Raw genomic sequence first — 18,630 nt, forward strand, 5'->3', positions numbered from 1 at the left:
CTTTTCATTTCAGTGCCCATGTTAACAGAGTAGAGCAGCAACACAGGTTGGAACTTTTAGAACTTTGGTCTCACCTATTTTTTCCATGTGACATGCGCGGTTCTCAGCAAAAATACACAGTGAAAAGGATCTGTTGATAGTCATATTGATGTCATACCAGCAACATTATACCTTTCACTATAGTTTGAATGTCTATATCTGTAGAATATGTCACAGACATGAAAAAAATGTAGTGTCACCACTGCAGGTCAGCCTGCACAGTGGACAGGGAGAGGGACAGGGAGCCTCTCTGGTGGGTAACTCCAGCGCAGAGAGTTGGTGACGCATGGCGCTTCTTCTCTTGACTCTGGCTCGCTTTCTGTGATATTAGTTCAAACTAGGACTCCTGCCAGTTTGACCTGTTTCGAGATGGAGATTTGGTGTTGTTATTTTTCATATTTGTTGTCACTTTCGCTCCTGACAGTTAGAATGGAGGTTAGTTTATCAGAGTGTGTTTGGCCTGTTTGAGGAACTTGGTGTCATCTAGAGGGATTTTCTTCACTTGGAGCAGTAACAGTGGGGGTTTAAGTGGAGGAATAATCAATATAATCAATAATGAAAAACCTGTCCTGTGTGAGGAGTGTATGTGGCTGGCTGACACAGAAGTAGCCCCAACCAGACCCCACCATGCCTGTCAGAAAGAAAGCCGCTTTCATCTCACATAATTATTTATTTTTCACAATTGAGCACATGCTTCTTAACCTTTTTTTGTCTAAACTAAATATAAATTAAATTTATAAAGAAATGATATGAAACACTCTATTATTGATGGCCATTATCAAAGTCAAACTCTGTAGAAAGATAGGGCTGGCAGTAGCAGTGCCCCAGCAGCAACGCTGTCTGTGTGGACACTACAGGTGAGCAAGACACAGCAGTTCAGTGATGCACATGCACTGCTTAGGTAGAGGTAGGCAGTGTGTCCCAGGCGTTAGCAAGCTGTAAGATGTCAGAAAGTACACTTTATCTATTTATTACACCATCTGACAACTTTACACCAAGCATGAACAGACAAGAACACAAGCACTCTTAAAAAGAAAATCCTTTACAGTAAAAAAGAAGAAAGATAACAAAGTAAATCCAAAAAGCTTTTAAGTCTTAAACTGGCTGCAGTGAAGAACTTTGGTGCCTAGATTTGGTGCCAGTGATGCATTTCAAATTTGAGATTGCGTGACACATTTCTTTGGCTCAACCAATCAGCTCACAAAAACTGAATGTAACAGCCTGCTGAAGCATGATGAAACAAGGCATGTTGAAGTATTTGAATTCATATATAATTTTTTTTTTTTTTACTAATGTCTAAACTATATAATCTGCACCATGAATTTGAGGGTTTCATTTGAAAGTATTACAAAAGAATCTCGAAATTAGTGATTTTCTCTAAAAAAGGGAAAGCTGCTACCTTAGCTACAGTAACATAATGCAGTAGTATGATTACTGTGATTTTCTACAGTAATATAATGATTACTGTGATTTTCTACAGTCACATAATGGTTACTGCAGTAGTATGAATATTACAGAGATATTCTACAGTAACAATGTTTTCTGTGGTAGTATGAATATTTCTGTGATTTTCTACAATAGTATAATGGTTACTGTGATTTTCTACAATAGTATAATGGTTACTGTGATTTTCTACAATAGTATGATGTTTACTATGATTTTCTACAGTAATATAATGTTTACTTGGATTTTCTACAGTAGTATGTTCACTGCTGTGACTTTTACAATAACATGCTGATTCCTGTTTTTAGGCCTAATACACAGTACTATACTGTCAATATATTCACAGTAATTAACTGTGCAGAAACACAGTAAATTACTGTGGATTTTTTACAGTGTGTAACCACTATAGACCTAACCACAACCCATGCCTTAACCTTTAAATGTCTTCTCCTGAATGTAATGCTTAGCTTTTTATCCCTAGATGTTTTTTAATCCCATAATGTGACTGTATTAACAGATTTTCTCTCCTCACAGTGTTATTAATACACACACACACACACACACACACACACACGTTCATTGAGACTGTGTTTGTACTTGTTCTGACAAAGAGGGGTTGTGTGTGGAGGAGACACTGACATACCAGAGAAAGCAGAAAAAACAACCACTCCAAGGAGCAAGCAGATGGACAAACAGACACACATTGTGCTGGTTGGTGGTTATCATGGCTTTATTGGAAGATAGCAAAACTGCTGGTATGGATTAACTACCTCTGCATTATACTACATTTGCCCTGAACTGAAAACGTCCTTTTTGGCTCTGTTTTTTTTTCTTTGTTTTTTTTGTTGTTCTTGGAGAAAGAAACTGTCTTTTAAGTGTTTTTAGAGGAGCCGCGTGAGCTTTCACTCAAACTTTCTGCTCATTTGGAATGCTGAACTGGATTGTTCATAATGTCCTGGTATGACATTATAGTTAAAAAATTGGGCTTCCCTACCATTGAGTTGTTTGTCAAGGTAAGAGATATGGTAAATTTCTGAAAATCCTTTATTATATTCACAGTAATGTTTTTTTCTTTGTGGCAGCTATGTTTAACATATAGTTATTTTCCCTCTGTGATGTATCTATGTACCCTGTCACCTCCAGGGTCACATTAAGTACAGTACACACAGCAGACTATACATGGCAGCTTCAATAGCTGTACAGAGCCCCAGAAACCTGCCAGGTTACCAGAAACCAACCAGTGCCCAGGTTTTACATTTCTTAGCTTGAGATAATTTAAAAATACAACTTGATTTAGCAATACTTACCATGATAGCAATATAAACTGAAATAACTGTCTGAAACTCAAATTGTGAGACAGGTGAACTTCGATTTTACAAGACAGGTTCAGAACAGAAGTCAGTACTTGTCATAGTCACTACTTCTGTCCACCCCATGACTGCAAGTCCAATATTCACTCACCTTTTAGCTCTGTTTTGGTTTCCACCAATTCTTGAGGTAAGTATCTCACTCATTAGCTACTAAATGCTCCACTGTCTTCACTAGCGAGTCACTAACTTAATCTGTGCTGTTTAGTGTTGGGCAGCTGGTGTACAGTAGGTTTATCAGGACTCTGTCACTGAAAAGTAGTTTGATTTTAGCACTGAATGCATCCTACAGTAAGACAAATTAGTCAAGGTGCAGTTGCCAGGATGCAGTGACCTTGACAGCAGATATGATCAAACTGCTGCTTTTCTGGAGAGCAGACACACATTGACGCTGGGAGATAAGGAGTGCAGGTTGTTGCCTTTCATACTCTGGAAACAGGCCCCACTACCTTAGACCTTAGCTAATGTTAGATAACTGGGAACACCGAATGCTGCACACTTGGGCTAATGTTAGCTACTTTAGCTAAATTGTGCTAACAGGGTAGGTATCATAATCAAGTAACATTAAACTTAGTGAAAAATTGCAACAATAGTACGACTCAGTGCGAGTATTGGAGCTGGGGAGAGCAGCAGGTGAGCCTGCTGTCAACCACAGCTGTCAATCAATCTGTCAATCTTCAAATCTTATTAACGCAGCAATAACTTCCAAATGACGATGATGAGCACATCGTTGTCATTTGTCATTTGAGGGCCTGAATTGAGCGATTGAGACCATAATGACTTGTTGAAAAAATGATTTTCTTAGTATTTTTAGAGATAAGTTGAGGCATTTTGAATGGGAGTCTATTGGAGACAGCATCATGTGGCCATCAATTGCATTGCATTTTAAGCTATTTCCGCATTGGCTTGGTGTTTCATATGCTGCCAGTGTATGTTGCTATTGAGACAGAAACATAAATGTAAATGTGCCCTAAAACCAAAATAATGGGCTATAAATAATATAGGCCAAAGAGCTATGTGGAGTTGACAGAACTGCAGAGTTGGTGATTTTATCCACAGCTAATATGAAAATATTGATTAATGGATGATAAAACTGGTGACTTTGACCACTCTAGAATAGGATGTAAAACTGGGATTTATGTGAAAAACAATGTTTGGCATTAAAATAAAATAGTGGTGAGAGCTATTCTGTGGTAAGCCCATCATTATTCTTAATATGTATTGTGTTCACTGTGTTCATTGTGTTTTTCTCCCTTTATTTGGCCAATTTATTACAGCACTGAAAGTGTTGTTTTAAGTGCTGATGGATCCTCAAGGAATTAAATGACTTGCAGGACTTTGCTTTTAGGTTTATATACAGATAAAATCCCATAAATATACTGTAATGTGCATTATGAATGACCTATTCTCACTTTGGCACTGACACCTACTGAGACTTTAAAGTTGATATAAATCATTCCCTCATTTCTATATTTGTGTGTGTATGTTTTCTTTGTGCATGCATGCATGCCTGTGTGTGTAGGCGGGAAGTGATGGGGAGAGCATTGGTAACTGTCCATTCTCTCAGAGACTCTTTATGATCCTGTGGCTTAAAGGAGTCATCTTCAATGTCACCACCGTCGACCTCAAGCGGTAATATTCTGTGAACTCACACATGCATATTCACCTGTGTGAAGATACAGTCTTTGTGAGTGTCTAAATGTTTCTTTTTGTGTTGTCAGGAAGCCTGCTGACCTGCAGGACCTTGCTCCAGGAACCAACCCTCCTTTTGTGACCTTTAATGGCGAAGTCAAGGTCGACGTCAACAAGATAGAGGAGTTCCTGGAGGAGAAACTGACCCCACCACGGTACACAAGCACACATTTACTGGAATATTGCTGGCCAGAGAGGACTTTGTTAATTAATCAAGGTTACACAAGTAAATAATAGGGTTGTGGCACCCTTTTTAAAGAGATATGATATAGTTGAATTGCTTTATCTCATAACAAGTAGGGTTGGGGTTATTAGTAGCAAAGATGGATGAGAGGCTCTCACCATAAAGGCAGTGGCTGATTGGATGAATATCAAACAGTATGTGTAGCACTGATATGTGAGTGAGTAAATGATGCACAATGTGAAATAAATAATGAATGTTCTGACCATTGGATATTCTGGAGAAAGAATTAATTTCACATTGTCTCTATTGTTTAAAATGAATGTCAAAATATATGAGCATCATTTGGAGAAAATAAAACAGTATACGGGTTTACACAGTTGACTTCCCTAATGTGTCTTTTAACACCAGTTACCCAAGATTGGCTCCTAGACATCATGAAGCCAACACAGCTGGCATTGATGTCTTTGCCAAGTTCTCAGCTTACATCAAGAACCCAAGGAAAGACACCAACGATGGTAAGAGACAGATGGAGAGAAGGATGGCTTCAGTTCATTTAACCCAGAAGTATTTTTGTTAAAGTTGCATAAATAAATATTTGAGTGTTTCTCATGTTGATGAACCCACAGTGAATTATCACTAAGTCTGTTAACTCAGTTCCCCTCAGCTCTACAGAGGTTTTTAGCTTATTTTAGCTCATTGTTTTGGTCGTATGGCCCGCAACCTCTGCTTTCATCAACCTTGTGTCCAGCAGTGGAAGGCAGCTGTTTTCAGTGAGCAAGACTATGGGCCCTATCTTACGCTCTGTGCAAAGCAGTGCCAAGCGCGATGCAAGTGTCTTTGTTATTTTAAGACAGATGCAGTTGTCATTTTCCTGTCAAGCGTCCACGTTGTTTAAATAGCAAATGCACTTGCGCCCATCAGAGCGTCCATGGGTTGTGTTGGTCTTAAAATGAGGTGTGGTCAGGCGCATTGTTGGCACATTGCTATCTTGAGGCAGCAGAGAGTGATTGCGCTATTGACCAACAAAAACCTGGTCTGAGGTGTGGCACAGTGTTTCACTGTTATTTTAAGGGCGCATTATCAAGATAGTAATATGCGCCTACATAAGCGGGTGCACAATATACACCCTGCTTGTTAAACACACACATGGCCGCGCAGCAGCACACAAACATGCAAAAGATGACAAATAAAAGGATTACAATGTGAAAGATTATTATTGTATACATCGACATATGTTAAAAAATACATGTCATAATGCTTAGTCATAATATTTATCAGAATTAACTAATCGCAGTAATGATGGATAACATTGTCTAATTATTTGACCAAATCGTGGCAATACATGTAGGTATTTAAACAGATAGACAACAACGGATCAGACACAGATCGACTTTCCTGCTGCATCAATACATGATGACATGAGGAACACATGAGGAAATAAATGAGGTACTTTCACATACTTTCAGCAGTTAAAACCCTGCTGATTTTAGCTGTTACTCCATGACTGAACAAATCGATTTTTATAGAAACCAAAGCTGTAATTAAAAAATAAACCTTTTCAAAAATCAAATGAAAATAAAATTGCAACAAATTAATGAACAGGACCTTAAACTGGTGGTCTGGGGCTGGCCACAGGAGAGTCCAGGAGCAGCAGGGGACATTGTGCTCATTATGTATCATGCGCAGATCTGTTTCCTCTGCAGAGAAGTGTCCCTTCTTCCTACTTGGCAAATGCGCCATCATAATAGCAATCCGCCAAGGTGCGAGCACACAGTGCTTTTAAAAGGGCATAGGAGATGACATTCTGATTGGTTTATTGCATGTTTATGCCCAAAACACACCCATGATTAATTAGGAGACTATGAACAACCCCTTTGAACAGCAACCATTTTTCCAACGGTGAAATAGCAAAAGTGGATTTGGACACACCCTAAATGCACTTGCCCCATTCACTTCAGACTGTGCGCTTTAGATTGTTAAAAGAGGGCCTTAAGAGTGTACAGCCATGCTAGGAATTAAATGCTAATGCCAGCATGCAACATAATGATGAGTGGAAGGTATTTACCTTGTCAACCATCTTAGGTTAGCATTTAGCAGCTGGAAGACAGCCAGATATTTTTCTAAGGAGTTGGGGAACAAAACAGAGCTAAAAGGAGAGTGAATATTGGACTTACATTGGACTTCATCGGATGGACACAAACACAATTCCAAGTTTATGCTAGTGTTGCTCTGTGTCTGCGCGATGTGTAAATAGGAAACTGTTTGCTAACAGGGTCGCCATTTCAGCTTTATATGGTGATAATATATCAATATTGTGTTTACGGTCGGTTGCCCTGGCCCTAAATGGCCAAAAAGTTATTGCAGCTCTAATGATTAGATAGCTTGGGTGTGGTTGAAGACTTGAGACTTTTACTCATGTTGGACTAGAGTCACAAAAATAAGGACTTGTGACTCGACTTGGACTCTGCTGTGAGACTCAACTTACTTGAGACTTGAAAGCCTAAAGAATTGAAAATTGCTTTTGGAGCGCTGCTTGGTAATTAATAACGTAGTGGGGATACGCGCAACATCTCTATAACGCATACCTGCTTTCAGTTATAGCTGCTGGCACCAGAATAAAATTGAGACTCTAAAAGAAGAAAACTCTAAAATTCAGATGAGATAAGCCTTTCATAAAGAAATTTGTCTATCTCTACAAATAAATGAGTAGCTCAAAAGTTTTTCGTTCTTTCCAGTTTATCACCTCTCTGTAGCCGTGTTCTGATACACAAATCACTTATATTAAATGTCTGCTAATTCCTGCTTTTAGCTAATAAAAGAGCTCTTTTTTGTTTTTGTCTACTGCAGTAATTATTAGAATTAACAGATTTTTCATGCCATTTGGCCTGTTTTAAACATGACAACAAAGGGTGCCTAGTGTATGGATGGACCGTGTATGAAACACTAGAGGGCTTTTAATTTGTACGTCACCTGGTAACCATGGACATGGGCAGCACTTTCAAGATAGTAAGATGCTTTTATGTAAGTTTAAGTTTATTTATTTGTATAGCACTTTTCATCCAGTAGTTGTAACTCAAAGTGCTGTACACATAAGACTATAATACTAAAAGACTATGGTGCTGTTGTAAGAAGGGTTGAGTTAAGATTTAGGCTATTTTTATAGTATAGTTTATTATTGTAAGTTATTCCACTTACCTACAACCCAGAAAATAGTTTTAATGCAGTAATTATCAAATTAATCATTAATACTAAGAATGACCCCAATACAGTGTGTTTCATGTGTGTAAAGTTTGCATTTGAAAATGGGTTTGTTATATTGCTTTTATTTCATTTACCATGAACACAGAAGTGCTTTATTTTGAAAAGACACTAGACGCATGTAATGTGCAGAAACTGACAGTAAGTTACAGTGGCGACAGGCACAGGTCATCTCTTCTCAAATAGGTGATAAACTGACTGCATATCGGGAATCTAAATGGTTACTTTCTAAAAAACTTTATAAAGTGACATATTAACAGTCCTACAGCAAAAATTACAACAAAAATTACAACAGCTTAATCTCTGCCATTTCTGTTGGTTGGTATGTAATGTCTTCTGGGATACTTAGCTTCAGCGGCCTTCGGCCTGCTCCGGCCACCTTTGGCCAACCAATGGTGTAACTTCATCACTCAGTCAGCCAGTCAGTCAGTGACTCTGTGACAGATAGATGTGGTTATAGGTCTGGCCCTGCTGTTGTGGTCCAGCCAAAAAATATCTAAAAAGAGTGCCCCGGTGGCCTACTGTGGCACATGCCACACAACTGCAATGTCCACAGTTCAACTCCCAGCCAGTGGACCCTTGTTGCATGTCATACCCCTTTCTGTCTTGTGTTTCATGTCTCTCTCTGTACTGACTGTCAAAATAGAATAGAATTTAAAAGAAATAAATACATTTTTAAAAAAGTTTTTGTAAGCTCTTACAGCTTAATGACAAATCATCTTAGCTGCTGAAAAGATGTGTCTAAAAAGATTCATGCGTCTTGTAAAGACAGCCAGGACACTGCACTTCATATCATCCTCAGAGCCAGTCTAACTGATAAATAATATTGATACAAGTTGAAACTTGTTAGTTAAGCTGAATACAGCACAGTGTCTGTATGTGCATTTTATGCATTATTTTATAAATCTTTATCCTTCTGACATTTAAAATTAACACCATGTGTTTGGGTCATTGGTAGATCATCAAAAATCACTGCTATCATCAAAAATACAAAGTTGTTTCAACATGAAAATATGAGTGACCACTGCCTTAAAGTTTTACTGAACCATTACTGAGTAGTAGGTATAATGTTAAACGTGCTGAGTCAATTGAACTAAAAAAATAACTTAAAATTAAGTTCAGTCAACAATTTGTACAACAAATTTGCCTAATCATCATAGCACTTGTCTACCTTTTAGAAGTGACATTCAGGTTCAGCACTAATCCCTGTTTTAATGTGAGCAAGCAAGGATGTGTTGAGATGAAAAGTCAGGAGCAATAATAGCAGACAAATGAAAATGTTCCAAACAGAAAGAAACTCCATGAGGCTTTCTGCACCATTAAACATATTTGAACCTTCATTTTAAGAGTTCTCACTGAATGATACACATGGGCAATACATTGTTTCCATTAAAAAATAAGTATTTTGTTTGATTTTGGCCATTGTGCTATTGCAATTTGCATACTAAGCCTTGATAGACCAAAATACTTGTTTTTTGACTTGCAACTAAAATGCAAAACTTGAGACTTGACTTGGACCAAAACACTTGAAAATAGCTAAGGGGTCAGAGCACATAGGATGATTTTTAGCAATTGAGATTTCTTCCTTTTAAGGCCACATTACTCTTATTTGTCCCATTAGTCTCCCTCAAGAAGCTATCTGATAAAGCAGACTCCATTTGTCTCTGCAATTTCATCCGTGTGTGCAGCCTTAGAGAAAGCCTTGCTGAAGTCTCTTCGGCGTCTTGATGACTTCCTGAGGACTCCGCTACCTGAGGAGATTGATGCTGACGCCTCAGGAGACCTGCCTGAGTCCTCCAGGAGCTTCCTTGATGGGCCTGAGCTCAGTCTGGCTGACTGCAACCTGCTGCCTAAACTACACATCCTGAAGGTTCTTTGAGCTTGATTTTCACACTGTAGTAAAAAGAATGGTCTATATATTTTTTTGCTCCAAATTCAAGAGAGAATCTATATGGATTTTGCACTTAAATGAGAACAAACAATGCTCCCAACTCCTGTCAACTCACTCCTACTCATTTTTGTCTTTCCAGGTCGTTGCACAGAAATACCGTGGATTTGAGATCCCAGCAGAGATGACAGGGGTTTGGCGGTATTTAAATTGTGCATACCAGAGGGAGGAGTTCACCAGCACCTGTCCAGCTGAGAGGGAGATTGAATTTGCCTATCTGGATGTTGCAAAACGAATCAAATAAGGGGAAGAGTGGTACAACTGTAAAAAACTAAAACTAAACTAAAACTGATACTGATATTGAAACTGACACCTGTTAACTCCTTCTTAAGTCTGATATCTCCACATTGGCTTGGAAGTGAAATATACCAGTGTGTGTGTGTGTGTGCATGTGCGTTCACAGGTTGGACTGCATGGTGATCTATTGTATCTTTATACCAATGATTCAACAAATAATGACATCCAGAAATAAGCAGTAATTAGAAGCAGAATGCTTGCAGAATTAATTTCTGATTTCTTTTTTTTTCACTTTTCAGATGATGGCCGGGCCAATAAAATAGCACATATAGCAAACTTCACCATTCAGTATTACAGTATCAGAAACTATAGTCAGTTTTTACCTAATACTTTTTAGTCTAACAATTACCACCTGACTTTAAATTTTAATCATTAAAATATAAATGACACTATTATCTTCTATTTAAACTAATTTTACTAAATGTTTACAGTTCATATGTGAATTTACATAAAATCACTCAATGTATTATCAATTATGGCCCTTCAATAATATACATGACAGAATAATTTTACATTTTGGAAAATACACTATTTAATTTTCTTGATGAGTATTAGATGAGAAGGCTGATATCACCCTCATGCAGAGCCAGAGCTGGAAGTGGATAAGCTTAGCTTAGCATAATGACTGGAACCAGGGGGAAAGAGCAAGCCTGGATCAGTTCTGCCTGATCCAGTTAACTTTGAGTTAAATACTCAAAGTTTTCAGTAGATTTTCTTTATGTTGTGGTCCTCCCTCTCCCAAAGTCCAGTTAAGTCACTGTAAGTGTAACCACACTGTGTATCAAAACATTATCTGATGGCATCTGTCTTAATGTTAAAGACCAATCAGTAGTTAAATCAAGCATTTAATGTCAAGGCCTGACTTAGAGTGTTTTCTACTTGTACATTTTATAAACAGTTAATTGTACTGTATGTGTACTCTTTATACTGATGCAATTAGACTATTTACTTCTATTGTGATTATCCTTTGATGGAATTCTTTTGTATCTTATGCTACTGACTGAGGCTGAGTGTGAACAGGTCTTGATGCTGGTTGGTATATCTAGTGTTAATGACATTTTGTTTGACATATTTTGTAGTTCAAAATACTCAAAGACCACCATTCTGTCACTTACCCAAAGTCACCTCACTCCTCTCATCTTGCATATTTGGGTTTATAGTCAGTCTGTTGCATTCAAATAATATTTTCAGTTGTAGTAGAATCCACTTATTCTCAGGACAACAGAAATGATAAAGTTGCATTCATGCCATACAGGAATAACCTTTATTAGTTAAAAAATAGTTAAATTGTCAATTAAAATTAAAAATCACTGGTTCAATTGTTGTAAAGATGTGGTTTTGTATGTTTTTACGCCAAACCACCAGAGTTTTCCAGTCAATTGTTATCTGAACCAAACCAACCCTAACATCAGCCTGCTGTGTTTTGGCCTTAAATCCTCTCTGGGGAGAATCTTTATTAAACTGATTTTATCATTACAGTACTTGGTCTTCTTTGTTTTGGTTGTCTGTGTTCCTGTCATTGTCCTTGCAAAGGAAGATGGAAATATAACTTGAGTTTGAGTCATAATGCTGAGTTTACTGATCCCTCTGTTTCACAAGAATTTTTTCTGAGGGGACGTTTGTGTACAATATGTATTAGATTATAGTAAGTAAGTAATTTCATAGTAATTAAGTGCTTTTTGGACTACTGTTGGTACTCATTGCTGTATTGCCTGTACGTGTCTGTCTGGCCAGAGCAATCAACACTGATGGAAAACAACTGGGACACCGAGTGATTGAGTTTGGGACAAATACTGGCTCATGGCCAGTTGACACTCCTACAGTAAATTTTCATCATAACTTACTGGTATATTTGCAATCTATTCCTCTGTCCTGCGGCATGGACGAGCCCAGGTACAAGAGCGAATCACCCATCCAGTGGACCGGTCATCTGCCACCCCATTTTGGAGAATAGCAGGTCTCCTCTTCATGCTGATCCTGCTCTCTGGAGATGTTCAGCTAAATCCTGGACCAGTGACCCCTCGAGTGCTGCAGAACTTTGATGCTGATTTGTGCCTGAGTGTGTCTGGGACTCCTCTGGTGCCAGTAATGAATGAGCAGCAACTTTCTGGGCCAGGCTTCTCCCTTAACAGACTAAACTTTGTTAACAGGAGGAATGACGCCTCGATGTATAACTTTTCACTACTGGGCTGTGGAAACCTTGATAGGTCCAGTGTCTCTCTCACAAAACCTGCTGCTGACACCACTGTGTGTCAAAACCCTGCGGTGAGGAGGCAGAGGTTATTCAAAACCTTCCAAACTGTCAATCATGCAAAAGTCTTATGGGACCCGAAGCTGAAACTGAGGGGGCTATTCGGTGGACATTTTAACATCAGAAGCATTACTGCAAAGAGCAATCAGCTAACTCATCTTGTGTCTGACTCAAATCTTTCTCTGTCTGACTAAAACATGGTTGAAACGAACAACTCCTGCAAGTGTGTTCACGGTGCCCGGATACCAATATTTCAGAAGAGACAGACCTGATGGAAGAGGAAAAGGGGTGCTTTTTTTATGTGAGAGACAACATCAAATGTGAACGTGTGGTTTATAATGCGGGTAACACGTTAGAATATGTTGGGATAAAAATAATGTTATCCCAGCAAATGTCTTAACATCATAGGTCATCATCTATAGGCCCCCTTCTGCAGATGACACTTGCAGAGTGCAATCTCAACAAAGAATTATTACTTATGGGTGATTTTAATGTGAACTGGGAGGATAAAACTAAGAGGGAAAAAGATTCAAGATTCAAAATTTTTATTTGTCAGTTCTCTACATGTGCCAAACATACAGAAGAATCAAGAAAACGTTTCTCAATATCCCGCGGTGGAAACATTAAAGTAAGACAAGACAAAGTGTGCAACAAATAGACATATATAAAAAAAAAAAAAAAAAATATATATATATATAATAAATAAGATAAATATATATATATATATATATATATATATATATATATATATATATATATATATATATATATATATATATATATATATATATATATATATATACATATATTGTCCTGTATAGTGCAAATAGTGCAGCAGCATGATATCATGCAGTAGTAGTGCAAAAGACAGTCTGTTTCTGAAGGTCAGGGTTCAGAGTCCAGGGTGTCCAGGAGGGAGTGAGAGGGTGGGGAGAGAGTTCAGCTTCCTGACAGCCTGGTGTATGAAGCTGTTAGTGAGTCTGGTGGAGCGGGTACGGAGGCTTCGGTACCTTCTCCCTGAGGGCAGGAGGCTGAACAGACTGTGTGTGGGGTGGCTGGCGTCGCGCACAATCATGGTCGCTTTGCGGGTGAGGTGGGTGTTATAAATGTATTGCAGGAAGGGGAGTGGGGCACCAGTGATCCTTCCAGCTGTGTTCACGATGCGCTGCAGGGTTTTCCAGTTCTGGTCGGTGCAGCTCCCGCCCCACACAGCAATACAGCTGGACAGGATGCTCTCAATGGTGCCCCGGTAGAAAGTGCACATGATGGGTGGGGGAGCTCTAGCTCGCTTAAGTTTGCGGAGGAAGTAGAGGTGCCGCTGTGCTGTCTTCGCCGGTGGTGCAGTGTTAGTGGTCCAGGATAGGTCCTGATGTGCACCCCCAGGAATTTGGTGCTGCTCACTCTCTCCACGGCAGTACCATTGATGGTCAGTGGAGGGTGTTGGGTGTGGCCTCTCCAGATGTCAACAACTATCTCCTTGGTCTTGCTGACGTTCAGCAGGAGGTTGTTGTCATTGCACCACGTGGTCAGAAGGTTGACCTCCTTCCTGTAGTGGGTCTCATCATCCTTGGTGATGAGACCCACCAGGGTTGTGTCGTCCGCGAACTCACAAAGTGATTTGCGCTGTAGGTTGGTGTGCAGTCATGAGTCAGCAGGGTGAAGAGCAGGGGACTGAGCACACAGCCTTGGGGGGCCCCTGTGCTGAGTGTGATGCTGCTCGAGGTGTTGTTGCTGGCTCGTACTGCGTGTGGCCTTTCACTGAGGAAGTCCAGCAACCAGTTGCAGAGTGTGGTGTTGAGCCCCAGCTGGTCCAGTTTACCGATTAGCTGTTGTGGGATTATGGTGTTGAATGCTGAACTGAAGAACAGCATTCTCACATATCTTTTCTCATAGTCTTTTGTGTCCAGGTGGGTGAGGGCTGGATAGAGAGCAGAGCAGATTGCATCCTCTGTGGACTGTTTGGCCCAGTATGCAAACTGGAAGGGGTCCAGGGTGGGGGGGAGGATGGATTTAATATGTGACATGACTAGCCGTTCAAAGCATTTCATGATGATGGAGGTCAATGCCACAGGGCGATAGTCATTGAAGCTGGATGGAGCGGGTTTCTTTGGCACAGGTATGATGATGGTGGACTTGAAACATGATGGAACGGTAGCCTGCCTCAGAGAGGTATTAAATATATCTGTGAAGACATCTTTAAGCTCCTCTGCGCAGTCCTTCAGCACATGACCAGGGATGTTGTCTGGACCTGTTGACTTGCGGGTGTTGATGGCAAAGAGTGTCCTCTTCACGCTGGCAGCCGACAGGCACAGAGTCTGATCGTGGGAGGGGGGTGGGCGTGTGTTGTTTTGTGCTTCAGTGCAAGCAAAGAAGCTGTTGAGGTTGTTGAGCAGAGAGATGTTGCTGTCGCAGAGCTGTGGCGCGAGTTTATAGTCCATGATGGTCTGAATACCCTGCCACAGGCTCCATGTGTCTCTGCTGTCTTTAAATTGGCTGGTTATCTTGTTTGTGTATTCCTGTTTTGCTTTCCTGATGCCGCGGGACAGGTTGGCTCTCGCTGTTCTCAGGCCAGTTTCATCCCCAGCTCTGTGGGCATTGTCTCTGGCCCTCAGCAGCCGATGGACATCCCCTGTCAGCCATGGCTTCTAGTTAGCCCAAGTGATGATGGTTTTTGTGTGGGTCACATCATCGACTGATGCACTTGCTGATATAAGAAGTAACAATGTCTGTGTACTCCTCAATGTCTGTGAGGTTGTGTGTGGCTGCCCAGTCTGTTGTGTCAACGCAGTCTTGGAGAGCAGAGGAGGCCCCCTCTGGCCACACCCGTACCTGCTTCTGAACCGGTTTGGTGACTTTCACTCTCGGCCTGTATGCTGGTATTAGCATAACAGTGATGTGATCAGAGAGTCTGATGTGGGGCAGGGGTGAGGCCTTGTATGCCCCTTTGTGGGTAGTGTAGACCAGGTCCAAAATGTTGTCTCCTCTTGTTGGGAAATCAACATGCTGGTGAAGTTTTGGGCTGATGGTCTTAAGATCAGCATGATTAAAATCTCCAGCGAGGATGGTGAATCCATCTAGGTGTGCTGTCTGTTGTTCACTGATGGCCTGATACAGTTCACAAAGTGCTGCATTCCTGTTATTGCTGTTGGGGGTGGGAGGGATGTAAACAGCGACTAGCAAAATCGCTGTAATTTCCCTCAGCAGATAGAAAGGATGGCACCTTATGATCATAAACTCTGCCAGTGGTGCACAGTGTTTGCATATCACCACAGCGTCCCGACACCACGCATCACGGATGTAAACACAAACTCCCGCCGCGAGTCTTTCCTTCGTTTACGAGGGCTCTGTCCGCTCAGCAGAGTCAGGGATGTTGTCATTTAGCCATGTTTCAGTGAAGAGAAGCACACAGCAGTTACTCACGTTACGATTTGCTGACCTCAGCAGTCGTATGTGATCCATTTTATTGTCCAGGGATCGTACATTTGCCAGCAGGATGGATGGTATGGCTGGGCGAGTTGGTCTAGCCACTAGCCTAGCCCGGATACCTCCGCGCTTGCGGTGCCTCCTTTCTGGGGGGGGAGCAGCAGTCGAGTCCGGTGTGGTTGCAGGCCGGCGAAGTAATCTGAGCTCCTCTATCGACTCTGTTTGTGCAGTATCCAAAGTGTTGTAAAGCTGGTTCCTGCAGATGTCTAACAGTCTGTCGACTGTACTTGTATTCCAACGTAGACAGACTAGATGAATACGAAAAACTTCCGGACAAACACTTACTAACAGAACAAAATACCGCACGGTTGGGACAGCGAGGGGCTGCTGCGTCTACACGCACCGCCATAAAAAGCTAAAAATGATCACAGAGAAATTCCAACTAAAACAACTAGTAAAAGGCCCAACTAGGATTACAAAATGCTTCATTACACAAATTGATCTGATATTTACTAACAAACCAGAAAGATAACTAAAAGTTATAATTTAATCACTGGCTTATCAGATCAAGTAGATTTAAGACCACGGCAACTAAGACAATGATCCTTCAATGCGTACCCAGAGCTAAGCAAGATAAATTTATCAATGAAATGAACAGCTTGAACTGGGATGATGTACTGTCCTCCGATGATCTGGACTATGGCTGTGATACTTTTACTCACAGAATCAACGCTGTGAGGGAAAGATTTAATGTAAGGATACAGATGATGTACTGTCCTCCGATGATCTGGACTATGGCTGTGATACTTTTACTCACAGAATCAACGCTGTGAGGGAAAGATTTAATGTAAGGATACAGATGAAATCCAAAAATAAAAACAATTTACCATGGTTTAATGAAAATTTGTGGAAACTTATGAAATCTAGAGATGCTGCACTAAGGAAGGCAATTAAAACTAGAAGGGACACTGACATGCTGATTTATAGAGGTTTAAGGAACAATTATCCAAGAGCTAAGAGAAGCTATATCTCGTTTTTATCTCAATATTTTGAATGAGGCAAAAGGCAATAGTAAATTCATCTGGAAAAACATTGATAATCTCACAATGAGGGACCCAAAATTTTTTAGGAGATTTTAAACTCAAAGTACAGGGAAAGTTAATTGAAGATCATTTTACTGTTGCTTCTGTCTTTAATATTTTTTTTTCTTGAGTCTGTATATGAGTTAGGAAAAAAAGTTACAAAAAAGAAGCTGGATATTGTTCCTATAGATGCTACAGGTCAGGTTTTAGAGCTGGTAGAGACTAATGAGTTACAAGTAAACAAAATTGTCAGCTCCTTAAAAAGCTCCAAAAGTAGAGATGCTTTCCAATTTGACACTACGTTTGTCGAATCACACAAAGATATTTTAACTCCCCCATTGCTAATTTCATTAACTTGTCTTTTAAACACAGCTCCTTTCCTGATGACTGGAAACGTGTCATTGTCACGCCTATTTTTAAATCTGGAGACTGCCTTGAAGCCAGTAACTACAGACCAATAAGTATGCTGCCAGTACTCTCAAAAGGTTGCTGAGAAAGTTGCCATTAAACAACTGACAACATTTCTTAAAGCCTCTGGAAATGTGGCTTGAAATCATAAAAATGCATATATGATATCAAAGTTGAGTGTCTCATTAAGCATCCACAAAAATCTGAATGAAAATAAACATTCATAACTTTTAGAAAACTTAGCTCAAAAACAGCTTATTTGGCTGCTCAAACCATTTCTCAGGACTGTGTGGATGTGTCCTGATCACGTTTGATTGACAGCTCACTTTCAGTTCAAGTACCATTTTATTTTCTATTCATTCACTAAAATTTTTGTTGATATGGAATAAACTACCAAATCTATCAAATGGACCCTGCTTGGTTAGAAAGCTTGACTAATCGACTAACTAGCAAAACAGGTTAGACCACCCAAATCTGTATTTTTATTTAACTATACCTCCCGGAGTATGATGCTAATCGTTTTAGCATTCTCCATTCACTTACATGAAACGGTTAGCATTAGCTTTTCTATTCAAAACTTTTGAGCTTATTATCGATTACCCTGGTTGTCTACTAGTTATCTTAACTAATCAGCTAACTAGCAGAATAGAGTAGACCACACATATCTGTTTTTATTGAACTATACCTTCCAGACCACAAAGTTAAGTGTTTTAGCATCTTTCATTCACTTACATGAAACGGTTAGCATTAGCATTCCTATGCTACACTTTTGAGCTACTTATCTACTCAGTGATTAATACAGATTTGGATGGTGTACCCAAGTCTGCTAGTTAGCTTAACACAGTAACTTTCAAACCATATCAGGCTAATTTGAATTCTCATTCTAGCTAAAAGCAAAGAAAAGTGCACTGCATTCTTTTCTCATGGGGGAGATGAGAGTAAGTGTTGTGAAGTCAGCTTGGCCAGATAGCCATGTAAATCATCTTTCTCTTAAATATGATTGGGCAGGTATTTATTATGTAATAAATTCCCTAGCTTAGCCCCGCCCAACTGCAACCCAGTAACATGGGAAGGGAGAGAAACTTTCTAAAGAACTACATAGGCTATGTCAAAGGCTATGCTCTCATACTTTTTAGGTGTGTACTATATACACATTAGATCCTAAATTACATGATTAATAGCCAATCATGGATTTGCCTTTCCAGGGGCTTTAATACAAGCAATTTTGGTCTACATTG

General features: G+C 39.9%; 2 protein-coding genes across 6 annotated transcripts in view; one reads left to right on the forward strand and one right to left on the reverse strand.

The window, feature by feature from the left end:
- Window positions 1–11,693, forward strand: part of LOC122976516 (chloride intracellular channel protein 5) — a 31,107-nt gene extending 19,414 nt beyond the window's left edge. Inside the window, exons 1-6 of one of the 2 annotated variants that reach the window (XM_044345034.1) lie at window positions 1,771–2,495; window positions 4,372–4,481; window positions 4,571–4,696; window positions 5,134–5,240; window positions 9,672–9,853; window positions 10,014–11,693. In XM_044345034.1, the coding sequence (XP_044200969.1) occupies window positions 2,433–2,495; window positions 4,372–4,481; window positions 4,571–4,696; window positions 5,134–5,240; window positions 9,672–9,853; window positions 10,014–10,175 (750 nt within the window). In that variant the 5' untranslated portion in view covers window positions 1,771–2,432 and the 3' untranslated portion in view covers window positions 10,176–11,693. Of the gene's footprint in view, window positions 1–1,770; window positions 2,496–4,371; window positions 4,482–4,570; window positions 4,697–5,133; window positions 5,241–9,671; window positions 9,854–10,013 lie in introns of those variants that run through there. The other variant, XM_044345035.1, reaches the window with a different exon arrangement.
- Window positions 1–18,630, reverse strand: part of LOC122976517 (protein ANTAGONIST OF LIKE HETEROCHROMATIN PROTEIN 1-like) — a 46,955-nt gene that overhangs the window by 19,207 nt on the left and 9,118 nt on the right. The gene's annotated exons all lie outside the window — the stretch shown is intronic.

The sequence above is a fragment of the Thunnus albacares genome, chromosome 24 (genome assembly GCF_914725855.1).
Source record: "Thunnus albacares chromosome 24, fThuAlb1.1, whole genome shotgun sequence".
NCBI lineage: Eukaryota > Metazoa > Chordata > Actinopteri > Scombriformes > Scombridae > Thunnus > Thunnus albacares.